Below are 15,584 nucleotides of genomic sequence, written 5' to 3'. Positions count from 1 at the left end.
ACAATTCCATTTGTATTATCACATGTAATACAACTATTCTGAAGTAACATGGAGAAAATTTGAATTTGTGTCAGAATAGCATGGCAGGAGTACTGGAGTAATGAGTGAAAATTACAGAAAATTGAGAGAAATTTTAAAGGGTTAATTGAATATTTCACACCTTGCTTGATGTCCTGATTATAAGGGAGGGATGGGGAGTGGGGAGGTGGGAAGAGATGGCATGGGGAGAAATGACAGATACAGGTGAGGGAAAGGAAGGCAGCAAACCACACTGCCATGTGTGTACCTGTGCAACAATCTTGCGTGTCCAACACATGTACCTCAAAACCTAAAATGCAATAAAAAAGGGGTTTCTGAAATGCTTCATACACACACAAAAAAAAGATTGCACACCTAGTTCAACATTTCCAAACTGTGCAGCACAAATTTAGGTTTATTATTAGTTAATTATACTTAAATAAATCAGTAATAAAAAAGTGAATATATTGGTTGGGAATGAGCAATAAAAATAAATCATGACATTTGAAACATTATAAACCCCTCAAACTTCCCATGTATGAATTCTTATTATTTCTATATATTTTAAGTGAACACCAAATACAGCAAAAACACACACAGTTGTCATGAGAGGTATGGACTTTTGCAGACCTCACAAAGCATGTCTCACACTGCCCTGGAGTTGTCTCAGGGGACCACCATCCTCAGTATTTACAATCACGGTCACAGATAATGAGGCTAACTCTGTCCTGCTGTGAGCTCTCGGACACACTGCAACTGCTCTGTTCTGTAAGTATAGTTGTCTGTAAAATGTACCATTAAAACCTAAATTAAATATATATTGGGCAAATAAGTAAAATTACATAAGACAGTGACTTCTAAGTGTTAATCAATGCACAATTGCATAATATAGAATTATGTCTTCCTGAAGGATAGTATTTCTACTCATCTCACCTAGGACCTTCTCTGAGACCTGCCCTCTCCTCAGGCATCCCATCCAGAGCTTGCTATTTAGTAATCCTCAGCTCTGGGAGAGGAGACTCAGTCCCAGCATTTCTATGTGTTTCTATTTGGTGTTCAGGACTGAACACAAACAACTCACCTTAGAGTTTGGACTGAGCTGGGTTTTTCTTGTTGCTATATTTAAAGGTAATTCCAGGAGATCTGAAGATATTTAGTGTGCATGGATATGAGTGAGAGAAACAATGGATATGTGTGTCAGTTTCTGACCACTGTGTCTCTGTGTTTGCAGGTGTCCAGTGTGAGGTGCAGCAGGTAAACTCTACAGGAGGCTTGGTACAGCCTGGTGTGTCCCTGAGACTCTCCTGTTGCACCTCTAGATTCAGTTTCAGTAGCGATATATGCACTGGATCCACCAGACTTTAGGGAAGGGAATGGGGTGAGTCTCATGAATTAGTAGTGATGCATCTAGCACATACTTCACAGATGCCATGAAGGGCTGATTCACCATCTCAGAGACAATTCCAAGAACTCCTTTTATCTGCAAATAAACAGTGTGAGAGCTGAGGACACTGCTGTGTATTAATGTCTTAGAGACAAAGTGAGGGGAGATCAGTGTGAGCCCAGACACAAACATATGTAGGAAATTAGCTGCAGAAGGTGCTCAGAACCCACTGATCAGAGTCAACCCCAGAGACAGGTGCAGATGGAGGTTAAGGATGTGTTTCCTTTCACTGGTTGGAATTTCTTCTTCATCTGACAGTTTCCCCAGAGAATCTCCCTAATTTCAGTGTTCCGTGACTATCAATGTCATCTATAATTTTTTGTCATTGTAATTGATATGGTTTGTCTCTATGTCCCCAACCAAATCTCATCTTGACATATACTTCCATAATTTCCATGTGTGGTAGGAGGGACCCTGTGGGAGATAATTGAATTGCAAGGACAGGTCTTTTCCATGCTTTTCTTGTGATTGTGAATAAGTCTCATGAGATCTGATGGGTTTTTTTAATGAAAAAAAAGGAATTTCTCTGCAAAAGCTCACTTCTCTTGTCTGTTGCCACGTGAGACGTGGCTTTAACCTTCCACGATGATTGTGAGGCTTCCCCAGCCAAGTGGAAACATAAGCCAATTAAATCTCTTTCTTTTATAAATTTCTCAGCCTCAGGTATGTCTTTTCCAGCAGCGTGAATATGGACTAATACAGTAAATTGGTACCAGGAGCAGGGTGCTGCTGAAAAGATACTCAAAAATGTGGACTCTGGAACTGGGTAATAGGCAGAGGTTGGAAGAGTTTGGATGGCTCCTAAAAAGACAGAAAAATGTGGGAAAATTTGGAACTTCCTAGAGCCTTGTTAAAGGGCATTGAATCAAAATGCTGATAATGATATGGGCAATGAAATCCAGACTGAGCTGGTCTCAGATGGAGATAAGGAACTTGTTGGGAACTGAGCAAAGGTTACTCTTGTTATGTTTTAGCAAAGAGACTGGTGGCATTTTGCCCTTGCCCTAAAGATGTGTGGAACTTTGAACTTAAGACAGATAATTTAGGGTATCAGGTGGAAGAAATTTCTAGGCAGGAAAGCATTCAAGAATTGACTTGTGTGCTGTTAAAGGCATTAAGTTCTATAAGGGAAGCAGAGCATAAACGGTAGGAAAATTTAAAACCTGACAATGCAATAGAAAAGGAAATACTATTTTCTGAGTAGAAATTCAAGCAGCTGCAAAAAATTGCCTAAGTAATGAGGAGCTGAAAGTTCATCCTCAAAGCCAATGAGGAAAACATATCTGGGGCATGTCAGAGGTCTTTACTGCAGCCCCTCTCAGCACAGGCCCAGAGACCCGGGAGGAAAAAGTGTAGTGTTGGACAGGCCGAGGGTCCGCATGCTGTGTGCAGCCTAAGGACATGGTCACCTGTGTCCCAGCTGCTCCAGCTGTGGCGGAAAGAGGCCAATGTAGAGCTCGGGTCATGGCTTCAGAGGGAGTGAACCTCAAGCTTCAGCAGCTTCCACATAGTGTTGAGACTGCCAGTGCACAGGAGTCAAGAACTTAGGGTTTGGGAACCTCTGCCTAGATCTCACAAGATGTGTGGGAAAACCTGGATGTCTAGGCAGAAGTTTGCTGCAGGGGCAGGGCTTTCATGAAGAACCTCTGCTAGGGCAGTGTGAAAGGGAAACGTGAGGTGTGAATCCTCACACAGAGTTCCTACTGGGGCACCACTTACCGGAGCTGTGAGAAGAGGGCCACCATCCTCCTGACCCCAGAATGGTAGATCTACCACAAGCTTGCACCTGCACCTGGAAAAGCTGCAGACAATCAAGCCTGCTCATGGAAGCAGCCAGGAGAGGGGCTATACTCGGCAAAACCACAGGGATGGGGCTGCCCAAGGCCGTGGGAGCCCACCTCTTGCAGCAATGTGACCTGGATGTAAGACTCATCTTGTGATGTAACATATAACCTATCACGGAGAATGTTCAGAGCGTGCTTGAGAAGAGTACATATTACGCTGCTTTTGGTTGGAATGTTCTGTAGATGTGTATATGGCAAATCTGTTCAATAGTGTTTTTGAACTCCACTGACTTCTTAAGAATTTACTTTCTGCAAGTGCTGTAAATTACTGAAAGTGAGATATTAAGGTCTTTTTCATTATTGAATTTTTTATTTCGCCCTTCATATCTCTTGAAGTTTGCCTAATGCAGTTATTTTTATGTTTTTAAAAATATGGAAAAAGATATAGATACTGTTAAGTGATTTTCATAATGCAATCACATAATAAGAAATTATATTTCTCTAAACTCTTTTATAACTACTAAATTCCAGGAGTCTCATATCTGCACTGGGCCCTGCCCTATCCTAAGGCATCCTACCTTTGAGCTTCTATGTAGCAGGAGACATTAAAATAGGGCTCTCCCTCTACTGATGAAAACAGCCCGGTTCTGGTCCAAATCTCTGGGAGAGGAGCACCAGCTCTGAAACTTCCAAACATTTCCAAGGGGTAATCAGGAATGGACACAGAGGATTCAGTATGGGCTTTGAGTTCAGCTAGATTTTTCTTGCTGCTGTTTTAAAAGGTTATTCATAGAAAATTTGAGAAAGTGAGTATAAGTGGATACGAGTAAGAGGAATAGTGGATGTATTTCACAGTTTCTAACCAGGATGTCTATGTATATGAAGGTTTCAAGTGAGGTTCAGCTGGTGGAGTCTGGAGAAGGCCTGAGACAGCCTGAAGAGTTCCTGAGAGTCTTCCGTGCGCTTCTGGATTCAACTATAGTAGCTACTGAACGAGATGCTGAATGAGGAGCTACTGAATTAGCTGGGTCCACCAGGCTTCAGAGAAGGTGCTAGAGTCAGCAGTAAGTATAAAGTATGATGGAAATCAGATATAGCATTCAAACTCTGTGAAGGACAAATTCACCATCATCAAAAACAATGCCAAGAACTCAACTGTGTCTACGAAAGAACAGTCAGAGCTGAGAACATGGACTTGTACTACTGTACATAAATTACTAAGTGAGGGAACGTCAGAGTCAGCCAAAACACACAATTTCCTGCAGCAAGAAGTGAGGAGGCTGCAGGAACCATGCAACACCCATAAAAGTTAGGGACATTCCCCAAGACAGGCACAGCTTAAGGTCAAAGGCTGCTTTCCTTCAGGGTCTTTGGCTTCCTCTGCATCAAACAGTTGCCCAGGGAGCCTCTCTATATTTATGTTTCTGTGCCTACAAGTGAGGTCTCTGGATTCGAAAAGTTTATTTCTAAAAAATTCTTATTTTTCCCAAAGTGAGATGTAAGCAGGAAGGCAGAAAAACACACACGAGGCCAGGTGAGGCTGTAGACACTTCAGGCCGGGATGCCAGTCTCACAATCAGTGCTGGAGAAATGTGGGAGTTTGACGGAGCTTCCTAGTTAACCTGTGGTCCAAGCTAAATCCAGCAAGGCCACTGGTGCCTCCTGATTACTGTTGCCCATCAGGAGTCTCCTATGAGTCTCAGTAGCAGCCATACCTTAATATCACCCCCGTGCACAGCCATTTTCTGGGAGGAATTCCTAGGATTTATGCTTTTGACGCAAACCAGGTGATAGATGTCAGAGAGCGGAAGCTGGTTTCCTGTGTAAACATCAGTTTCTGAATCAGTATTGTAAATATTTTGAAACACAGCCACTTGATCACATTTTAACTCTACTTTTATCTCTGCTTTTTAAAAAATAGCAACATGTATTTATTTCATTTTGTGTATGTGCCATTTTGGATTCACACCAACCATGCATAATAGTCTTTGTTTCTCCACAATCTTGACCATTTTTGACCATGAGTCCTCTTATGCATTTTAAGTATTCTAATAGGGGAGTAATGATATTTAATTTTTGTTTTAATGCACATATCCCTAATGAAAAATTTATATTTAACAATTTTTACATAATTTTGCTGAGGTGCCTGTTCTGATATTTGGTTCATTTTTTACTGCATTTTTAATTAGGTGTAGTTTACTTGCATATTCATTATAAAAGTCATTTACTAAAATAAAAGAAGTCATTTAACGAATATATTACTTGAATGTATTTTCTCCAAGTCTATGGCAGTCTTTTTACTCCTTTATCAGTATGTATTGCAGAAAAATGTATGTATGTGTGTTTACAAATTTGGTTAAATTAACATGCATAATTTTATTCATCCATAGACCTTTTATGGCATTATATCTGAAAACTCATTATAAAATAAGCAAGCACTGATTACCTTTTCCATGTCTATAATCTCAGGCCACAATCAATACATGAATGTTTAAACCTCAACCCTTTGATAAGAGTACTATCAACCCAAGATCTTGGTTACTTCTGTCAGGGAGATGTGGCCTTCTTTTCAAGTTTTATTTATTTAATCATCTATTAATAACAGTATTGGTTTATGGATGCTTATATTCTGAGGAAGATCCATGCTTCATTATTCACATCATGACTCAAATCACCACAACTTTTTTATGTGCTTGGAGCTCATTTAGTTTGGATCCTGCATCCTTACAACACACTTCTTCCTTCTGTTTTTGAACACTTCCTGCTTCCTGGTATTATAAGAAATTCTAAGCTCCTTTTCTGTATTATCTTTTTCACACACAAAATCAGCCATTTTTCTAAGGATTGCTGGCTTCCAGTGTTGAAGAATGGTACTAAAATACAGAATTGTGAATTTGGGTGTGTGTGTTGTTAATGGGATATAAGTGCCTCTAGGACCTCTCAACTAAATGACCAAAAATGTGCATGTGTGCATCAACCCACATTTATAGACACATCTGAACTATGTACCTGATCTTCTTACCTGTAATACATTAAAAATAAGAACGCACTTGTATCTCCACGCATCTACCTTACCACACGAACGTTTCTTGCCTGCCTGTCTTGCCTGTCAATCACCATCTACTACAAAGTGAGGGACTCCATCCCACCATGCTCTGTTGTATTACTTAGCTGAACAATTTCAGTAAACATGCAAGCAGAATCAAAATTGTGAAGCTGTACCCCAGTGGAACTCATGTTTATCCACCAGAGTACAGTGCTATGTGCAGTTTATTTACTCTTTAGACTTTCAGAATAGCCTGATTTCCAAAGTCATTTAGGTCAGAGTTTATCTTCCACTTTCTTCAATGAAGTATTTTTATCTAACTTGTTGTATGCACGTTATGCCAAACATACAAACTTGCCAGCACGCTCACCTTAATCCAATACTACGTGGACGCTTCTCACTCTTCTTCCTCGCTGTCTGTGTCTTCCACTCCAGCTGTGAGAACCCCATCCCACCACACACCCTCTGTTCCCTGTGTTATCAAGTTCTAGGACTCCTGTGGTGTAGAACCACAAATGGTAAGCTGTGCTCCTTTGTGGAACATCACCATCAACTAGAGCACAGTGCCGACATGCAGTTTCTTTAGTTAGCAGCTTCTTTGACCTACTTTTCTCAGTTATGTTGTTTCGTGCATTTTAAAGACATCAGATATCTTCTGTATAGTCTGAATTCCATCCTGGGGTCCCTAATTTCTTACTGACTTTTAATTTTTTGTAAAGTAAGGTCTAGCCTTCATGTTGTGTGTTCTGTGGAATTTGACACATGTATGACGTCACATATCTACCGTGGCAATATTATGCATAATACTTTTGTCATCCTTTAAAGTCTTCTGTTTTTAACACATTCTCACCTTCTCCCCAAATTACTGGCAAATACAAATGTGTTCACTTTGTTTAATGTTTGGCCTTCTCCAGGTTACCAAATGAATTAAATTATACTCTGTGTACCTTTATCAGACTGGTGGTTTATTTTACTTAACAATACATACTTAAAATTCATTCAAGATTTTCATGGTTTGATAGCTGTTCTTTATAATGGCTAAATTATTCCATTATAAGAATTACCACAGATTGCTTATTCACCTACAGAAGAACCTTTTGAATGCTTATAGTTTTGGGAAAATATAAAGGAAGCTACTGTAATTACTCATGTGCAGTTTTCTTTGTGGACATACTTTTAAAGTCAGATAGATACCCACTTAAAAGTGTGATTACTGGATTACATAGTTGAAGTATGTTAGAATTTGACTAAAATTGCCTCCTGGTAGTTCTGTGAAGTTGGGGACACTCCGCTGACTCTGTCTCCTTGGTGAGAGAAAGCCCGGTGCTCAGGGTGGGGCCTCCTGAGTGGATCCAGGCCCAGCTCCGTCTCAACCATTAGCAACAGCAGCCCGCCCTGAGGATGTACATCTAGGAAGCAATTGCCCCAGATGTGCATTGTCCAGGACCACAGAGACTCTCAGGACTCAGGCAGGCAGGGACAATCTGAGGATCAGACGTGGGATAGATGAGGAGGGGAACCTTGGGCCGATCCTGGGTCCTCCTTTAGCTGAATGGCATCTAACCCCCAGGAGACCTTCCACTGCATCTTTTGTAACCCATGCCCTGAAATTTCCAATATCAACTATAGTAAACTCAGTGAATTTAGCTAGAGGTGTGAAAAAAACTGAAATGGAAACTACTCAAGTTATTTCTGTGACAATTGGTCATTTTCCAGGGAACACCCCAACAATATTGCTAATGTCAAAAGCCACACACATCGCACAATGTGACTGTGTCTCATGGTAGAATAAACTTGTTTACTTGAAAATTGCGTTCACACCAATCTTTTCCCACAGAAAATTCCACTTTCTCTTCTCACACAATCAATTACAGCATCCTGATTCTCAGAGTGGGAAGCACCCTGTCCTCAGGATTAGGAGGGGAAATCACTAGCAGAACCCTGGAGTCCTTGTGCCAGATCCTTCTGCATCTTTGGGGCAATCAAAGGCAAAGATTCTGTGCCTACTTTAAGGACTTTATTTAGAAAATTATAATTTAGTTTACAAGAATAGTACCTCACACACGTACACACACAGGTTTTTAATATTTTTTGTTGTCTTTTTCCATGATAATCTCTTACAGTGTTTTGCATATATTTAATATATTTCTTCTATTTTAATTTCATTATGGTTCCTCACTCCTTCATGTGTGTGTTACATTTCCCTGGAACTATCACATATTTTATGTACTTAGCCATGTGAAGCTCCTGATTGCAGTTGTCTGTGCAGCCGGTAGGGGAGCAGAAGGAAACGAGTCACACTCCTGACCCTCCCTGCACAGCCACAGGCTCCAAAGCAGAGGCCCCTGCTCTGCCCTTTCCCTGGGACAGCTTTCTTAATGGTGGGTCTTGAGTTAATTAATAAGCAATGGGGAAAGAACTCCCTGTTTAATAAATGGTGTTGGGAAAACTGGCTAGCCATGTGCAGAAAGCAGAAACAGGACCCCTTCCTGACACCTTACACCAAAATTAACTCCAAATGGATTAAAGACTTAAACATCAGACCTAACACCATAAAAACCCTAGAAGAAAATCTAGGCAAAACCATTCAGGACATACGCGTAGGCAAGGACTTCATGACCAAAACTCCAAAAGCAATGGCAACAAAAGCCAAAATAGACAAATGGGACCTAATCAAACTCCACAGCTTCTGCACGGCAAAAGAAACAGTCAGTAGAGTGAATCGGCAACCAACAGAATGGGAAAAAATTTTTGCAGTCTACCCATCTGACAAGGGGCTGATATCCAGAATTTACAAAGAACTAAAACAGATCTACAAGAAAAAAACAAACAAGCCCATTCAAAAATGGGCGAAGGATATGAACAGACGCTTTACAATAGAAGACATACAGGAGGCCAATAAACATATGAAAAAGTGCTCATCATCACTGGTCATTAGAGAAATGCAAATCAAAACCACATTGAGATATCATCTCACACCAGTTAGAATGACGATCATTAAAAAATCTGGAAACAATAGATGCTAGAGAGGATGTGGAGAAATAGGAACACTTTTACACTGTTGGCGGGAGTGTAAATTAGTTCAACCATTGTGGAAGACAGTGTGGCGATTCCTCAATGACCTAAAAATAGAAATCCCATTTGACCCAGCAATCCCATTACTGGATGTATATCCAAAGGATTATAAATCATTCTACTATAAGGACACATGCACACGGATGTTCATTGCAGCACTGTTTACAATAGCAAAGACCTGGAACCAACCCAAATGCCCACTGATGATAGACTGGATAGGGAAAATGTGGTACATATACACCATGGAATATTACGCAGCCATCAAAAATGATGAGTTCACGTCCTTTGTAGGGACATGGATGAACCTGGAAACCATCATTCTCAGCAAACTGACACAAGAGCAGAAAATCAAACACCACATGTTCTCACCCATAGGCGGGTGTTGAACAATGAGAACACATGGACACAGGGAGGGGAGGACTACACACTGGGGTCCGTTGGGGGGAAATGGGGGAGGGACAGGTGGTGGGGAGGTGGGAAGAGATAGCATGGGGAGAAATGACAGATACAGGTGAGGGGAAGGAAGGCAGCAAACCACACTGCCATGTGTGTACCTATGCAACAATCTTGCATGTTCTTCACATGTACCCCAAAACCTAAAATGCAATTTAAAAAAAAGAGTTTCTGTTTTAGGTGTGTGGGCCCAGGTGCAGCTACCGAATCCAGTGCAGGAGTCTGAATAAGCTTCCAAAACACAGTATCACCTGACAGGTAACTGAGTCCATCCCTGCATCTGAATTCCAGTTCCTGGACAGAGCCTCAGAACTGTAAGAACTTCTCATATGTGTCCTGTGCTGCAGGTCTTCCGTGTCACTGCATGTTCAGCCGCATCCGTGTGGTGCCATTTGCACTTAATGAGACGAGATTCCTGCTGCTCATATTAGGTCAGTGGTGATCTCTGAAGCTACTTCTGGTTTCTGCTTTAATAATGTAAAGAGCACATCAATCATCGCCCACTGTCTTACAATAATAAAAGCCTGGAAAAATTGATTATCAATGACTTTTTGTATCTGTTGAAGAAATGAAATTTCAGGGAAAATCAGGACCCCAAAACTAGAAAGACATTAAAATAGAGATTATCAGACTGAGAGAATAAACTTCCTATGCCAATAAGATACCAAATTATAAACAAGATCTAAGGTCACACCAGTAAACGATTAAATCATTTGCCCCTACACTTAAAAAATAGACTATATGACTATGTTGTAACTGCCACAGGGCTTTTATTTTTTTCTCTAACAGCTATACAAACACTGGTCCTGAGATAAGCAATATTAAAACATTTGCAGCTCATGGAACTCCAGACACAAGGTAACTGTGCCCCTCTTCCACAGCCATAAATAGAGCTTTGATTGGATAAGAGACTGATTTCAGTAAATTTCTCCTGAGAAGAGACCACTGACCATGGCCTTGTCCTGGCCAATTTACAGAGGCTGTACACTCTGTGTCCTTCTGCCCCTGCACAAAGTCCTTCCGATGTACAGGGGGCGACTGTAATTCATTTAGTTCTTAAGTCCTCACCCCAAAGCAAACACAAAATGCATGTGACAGGTGTGTTTGCTTATTACAGTTGAGAGCCTGCCCGCCACGTGAATATCCACAGTTCCTTCTACAGCCTGCTGAGTGTGTACACTGGTCAATCCATCTGCGTGAGTTCATTTCTTATCTTTCCCTCTCTTGAAGTGCCTGCCCAGCTTGGCTTCCCAGCCCGTTAAGATGGCCCTCCTGAAACTTCAACCCTTTATCAGAAATAAAGTTTCCTTTCTAAGTTTATAAATTGGGTGATTCTTCAGTTAACAGCGCAAGCTGGTGGGAACAGTTACATGGCAATTCCATAAATGTCTAGAGGACAGGTGTGGCCATGAACAGGGTAAGAACCCCTGGGGACCACACACCCCACATTTTATGGAATTTCCCTTCAGAAACTTCTGGGTTCTCAAGATGAGAACCCAGACAGATTCCCTCATGGCTCTGTCATCAGGAGAACTATTTTCTGATAAACACAGAGGAAAAAAATACTTCAAGATCTTTATCCTATGTGAGGGGGAGGGATTGTTTTCCATCCCAGGCAGCTTCATCTTAGCCTTCCTGTGTCATGAAAAAGGGTATAATTAACAGAACAACTGGGGTCAGATTCAAGAAAATAATCTGTGGATGCTGCAGCCAGGATGGGGCGTAGAGGATGGAGGAAAATCAGCTGAACCACTGGAGACTCCTCACAAAGGGTCAGCTTGGGGAAAGAACAGCAAGACAACAGTGGAATTAAATTTCAAGAAAATATACTGTTCCCCTGCCCAACACATCACCTCCTCACCAATATGATTAATCAGGATTAAAGAGAAAAGTGTAGCAATGCACAGACTCTGTCTGAGGACTAGAACTTAGGGAAGCCAAAACTGCCTTTGGTTTCCCTAAGTTCTGGTCCTCGGACAGAGTCTGTGCATTGAAATGTCAAGGACAGTGAAGCGATCTAAAGCCTACGAGACCAACAGCTTCAGGACCTCCCTCAATGGCCTTAGATCTACCCTCTCACGGGCCATCTCCTGGGTTCCCAGGTGAGAACAGGCAAAAACAAAGTGAAGACGCTTTCCAAGTCTCTGGTAGCAATGAGTTTGTTTTAGCTCTGTTTGGGGAAGGAAAGAAAAAAACAGTAACAACAAAAAGCATAAGCAGGATGAGGTCAATGTTGGAAGCACTTCTCTTTGGCAAGACACTAGGAAGGAGGGCAAGTTTGAGGCTCATTACTGTGAAAATATGCCACTGTGAGTGTATGGCGGGGGTGGGGGGCTTTGAGATTTATGGTCTATGTGAAAGTTATCATCTGATGTAAACTTCAACCACAGAACCCTTAAAAAAAGAGGCTGCCCCAAAGTTTCCATCAGTTCCTGGACTCGCCATGTGTCTGGACCGTATCAGTGCATCAGCAGCTCCAGGGAAGGGGCTCTCGGGTGGCTTTAGTGATTCCTTGCTTGCTGTGCTAAGGTCTCTCTATAGATTATGTTGGGGTTTCTGAGGCCTATTTCCTAGTTTAAGAGGTGATGTGAGAAGCAATTTCTGTCACTGAGGAGCATCCTGAGCCAGAGTGCAAGGGCTTCAGATTGGGCCTGAGACACCAGGAGACTTCTCTGTGAGCCCAGACAGGAGCGTCCCTGCAGGGCAGGAGCGGAGCTGCAGGGGGCACTCAGGACACGCCCAGCACAGGACCCAGCCCTGGAGCAGGTGCACAGGAGGCTGGGGAGGGGTTTCCTCTCAAGAACTGAAGATTCCTTATTTCAAAGCAATAATGACATAAAAGTTAAATAAGTATTTAGCAAGCACTGGTGTGTCTTTAAGTATTCTCTTGTATATGTAGCCTATACTCAACTCAAAAAATTTAAGGCAAACCACATTTAAAAGGAGAAATGTCTAGACCTTTCAAATGTATTTATAGTTAGGAACTCAGCGGTGGTTTTATTAATTCAGTGGGTGTTACTATCGGGAGACACACTCATCCCAGAAGTTAGATGTGCAGAGGGCAAGGCCCAGGAAAAGCTCAGGTTGTCAGTGTGCCATAGGAACAAGGACTCACACTGAGGACCACGTTCTGTGAGACCCTGGGTTTCTGTAAGAGGGATTCTGTCTTCATGGACTTCTGAGCACATCAGAGGACAAATATCATTAACCAAAGTTCAGGGCAGGGAGGTCAGCATCCCACAGTGGCGTGGTCCAGGTGCCACCTCTCTTATTCCTCAGGGTGGGGTGGCTTGAGCTATGAAACACCTGCCTCATGAATATGCAAATTCGCTGGTGTCTACCGAGGTAAATACAGATCTGTACTTGCCCAGAGAGCATCACACAACAACCACATCCCTCTCCTACAGAAACCCCAGAGCACAGCACCTCACCATGGACTGGACCTGGAGGATCCTCTTCTGGGTGGCAGCAGCTGCAGGTTAAGAGAATCCTCAGTTCCAGGACTGATGTAGGAACTGGGTCCGGTCAGGTGAGATCTCACCCACTCCTGTATTCTCTCCACAGGTGTCCACTCTCAAGTGCAGCTGGTGCAGTCTGGGGCTGAGGTGAAGAAGCCTGGGGCCCCAGTGAAAGTCTCCTGCAAGACTTCTGGATATACCTTCACCGACTACTATATGCACTGGGTGCGACAGGCCCCTGAACAAGGGCTCGAGTGGATGGGACGGATCTACCCTGGCAGTGGTAACACAAACTATGCACAGAAGTTCCAGGGCAGAGTCACCATGACCAGGGACACATCCACGAGCACAGCCTACATGGAACTGAGCAGCCTGAGATCTGAGGACACGGCCGTGTATTACTGTGCGAGAGACACAGTGTGAAAACCACATCCTGAGGGTGTCAGAAACCCGAGGGAGGAGGCAGCTGTGATGGCATGGAGGAGATGACAGGGATTATTAGACTGGAGACTTTCTTAGAAAATTACATTAAGTCATTAAAGAAAAGAACAATATAAATATGAATTTGAGAAATTTTAGTTATTTGAGAGATTTTTCATACAACATTCATTCTGAGAGCAAATTTCAGGGATTAGAGAATGAATAAAATTGATAAAGCTGATATAGAACTTCCTCTAAAGGTATATTTGTAAACATCAGTTTCTGAATCAGTGTTGTAAATATTTTGGACGACAAACACAAGTTCACATTTTAACACTACTTTTATCTCTATAAAAAAATGTCAAGAAGTATCTCATTTTATGCATGTGCCACTGAATTCTCCACCATCAATCCATGATGGTTCTTAGCTTTCCACGTTCATATTGCCGTTTATCTTTATGGGAATTCTGTGTTTTAACCATTCTAACAGGTGAGTAATGGCATCTAATTTTTGTTTAAATGCACATGTCCCAAATAAAAAATTGATATTTAACAATTTTATATAGATTTGGTGAAATGCTCCTCCTGATAGTTGATTCATTTTTAACAACATTGTTTTCTTTTGATTAGTTGTAAGTTTACTTGCATATTGATTATAAAATTCATTTAACTAATTAAAAGAATTTATATAACAAACATGTAACTTGAAAGTATATTCTCCAAGCCTGTGGTTGCCTTTTATGCCCTTATCAGTGTGTATTGCAGAAAAATATGTGTGTGTCTGCAGAAATTTAAATTAAAGACATGTAAAATTTTATTCATTCATAGATCATGTCTTTGGCATTATGTCTGAAATCTCATTATAAAATACACTAATAGTGAATTTTTTCCCTGTCTCTAATCTCAGGCCACAATCAACTCATTCATGTTTAAACTTCACCTACTTGATTGGAGGACTATTCACCTAAGATATTTGGAATGTTTCTGGAAGATGTGTTTCTATTCCCATTATTTCTTTATTTAATCATCTATTAATATCCATATTGGTTTATGGATGTGTATTTCATACTCTGGAGAAGATCCATGCTACATTATTCATTTTATTGTTGAAATCACCACAGCTTTACCAGGTGCTGGGAGCTCATTGAGTTTGGATCTTGCATCCTTACAGCACACCTCATGCTTTTATTTTTGAACACTTCCCTGCTTCCTGGTATTACGATAAATTCTAAGCTTGTTTTCTATATTAGCTTTTTCATGCATAGAATCAGCCATTTTCCCAAAGATTCCTTGTTTCTGATGTTAAAGAATAGTATTAAAATAAAAAAATTGTGATACTGGGTATGCATGTTTTTAATTTGGTTAAGAACTTGCAGAACCTCTCAACCAACTGGCCTAGTAAATGTGCATGTTTACATGAACCCATGTTTATGGACACATCGAAACTATTTATGTGTCTAATCTTCTGTAACTTTATTACATTAAAATCAGAACACATTGGTCTCTATCCTCAACTATGTCACCACATGGACCCTTCTAGCCTTCCTTCCATGATGTCTGTAAATACCCACTGCAAAGTGAGGAACCCCATCCCACCATATGCCATTGTATTACTTAGCTGCACAGTTTCAAGACACAGGCATAGCAATATCAGAAATGTAAAGCTGTACCCTTCTTGGATACATGTCCATCTACTAGAATACAGTGCTTATGTGCAGTTTCTTTACACTTTAAACTTGTAGCATTTCCTCATTTTCAAAGTTCCTTAGGTCAGCAACTTAATTTTCTACTTTCTTCAGTGAAGTCATTTTAATTACACTGTAAAATTTTGTTTTTAGTTTTGGCTTTTATAGAACTTATTTGAAATTCTATAAATGCCAAAACAA

General features: G+C 41.2%; 1 gene segment (V, D, J or C); it reads left to right on the top strand.

Moving 5' to 3' along the window:
* The first annotated feature begins 13,198 nt into the window (after positions 1-13,198).
* On the top strand, positions 13,199-13,702 carry LOC101044837 (immunoglobulin heavy variable 1-3-like). The segment is given in 2 exon segments: positions 13,199-13,298; positions 13,385-13,702. Coding segments are annotated over 2 exon segments (363 nt in total).
* The last annotated feature ends 1,882 nt before the right edge of the window (positions 13,703-15,584 follow it).

The sequence above is a fragment of the Saimiri boliviensis genome, chromosome 2 (assembly GCF_048565385.1).
Source record: "Saimiri boliviensis isolate mSaiBol1 chromosome 2, mSaiBol1.pri, whole genome shotgun sequence".
Classification (NCBI taxonomy): Eukaryota; Metazoa; Chordata; class Mammalia; order Primates; family Cebidae; genus Saimiri; species Saimiri boliviensis.
The sequence above is the reverse complement of the archived record's forward strand: the minus strand, read 5'-3'. Positions and strand labels throughout refer to the sequence as shown.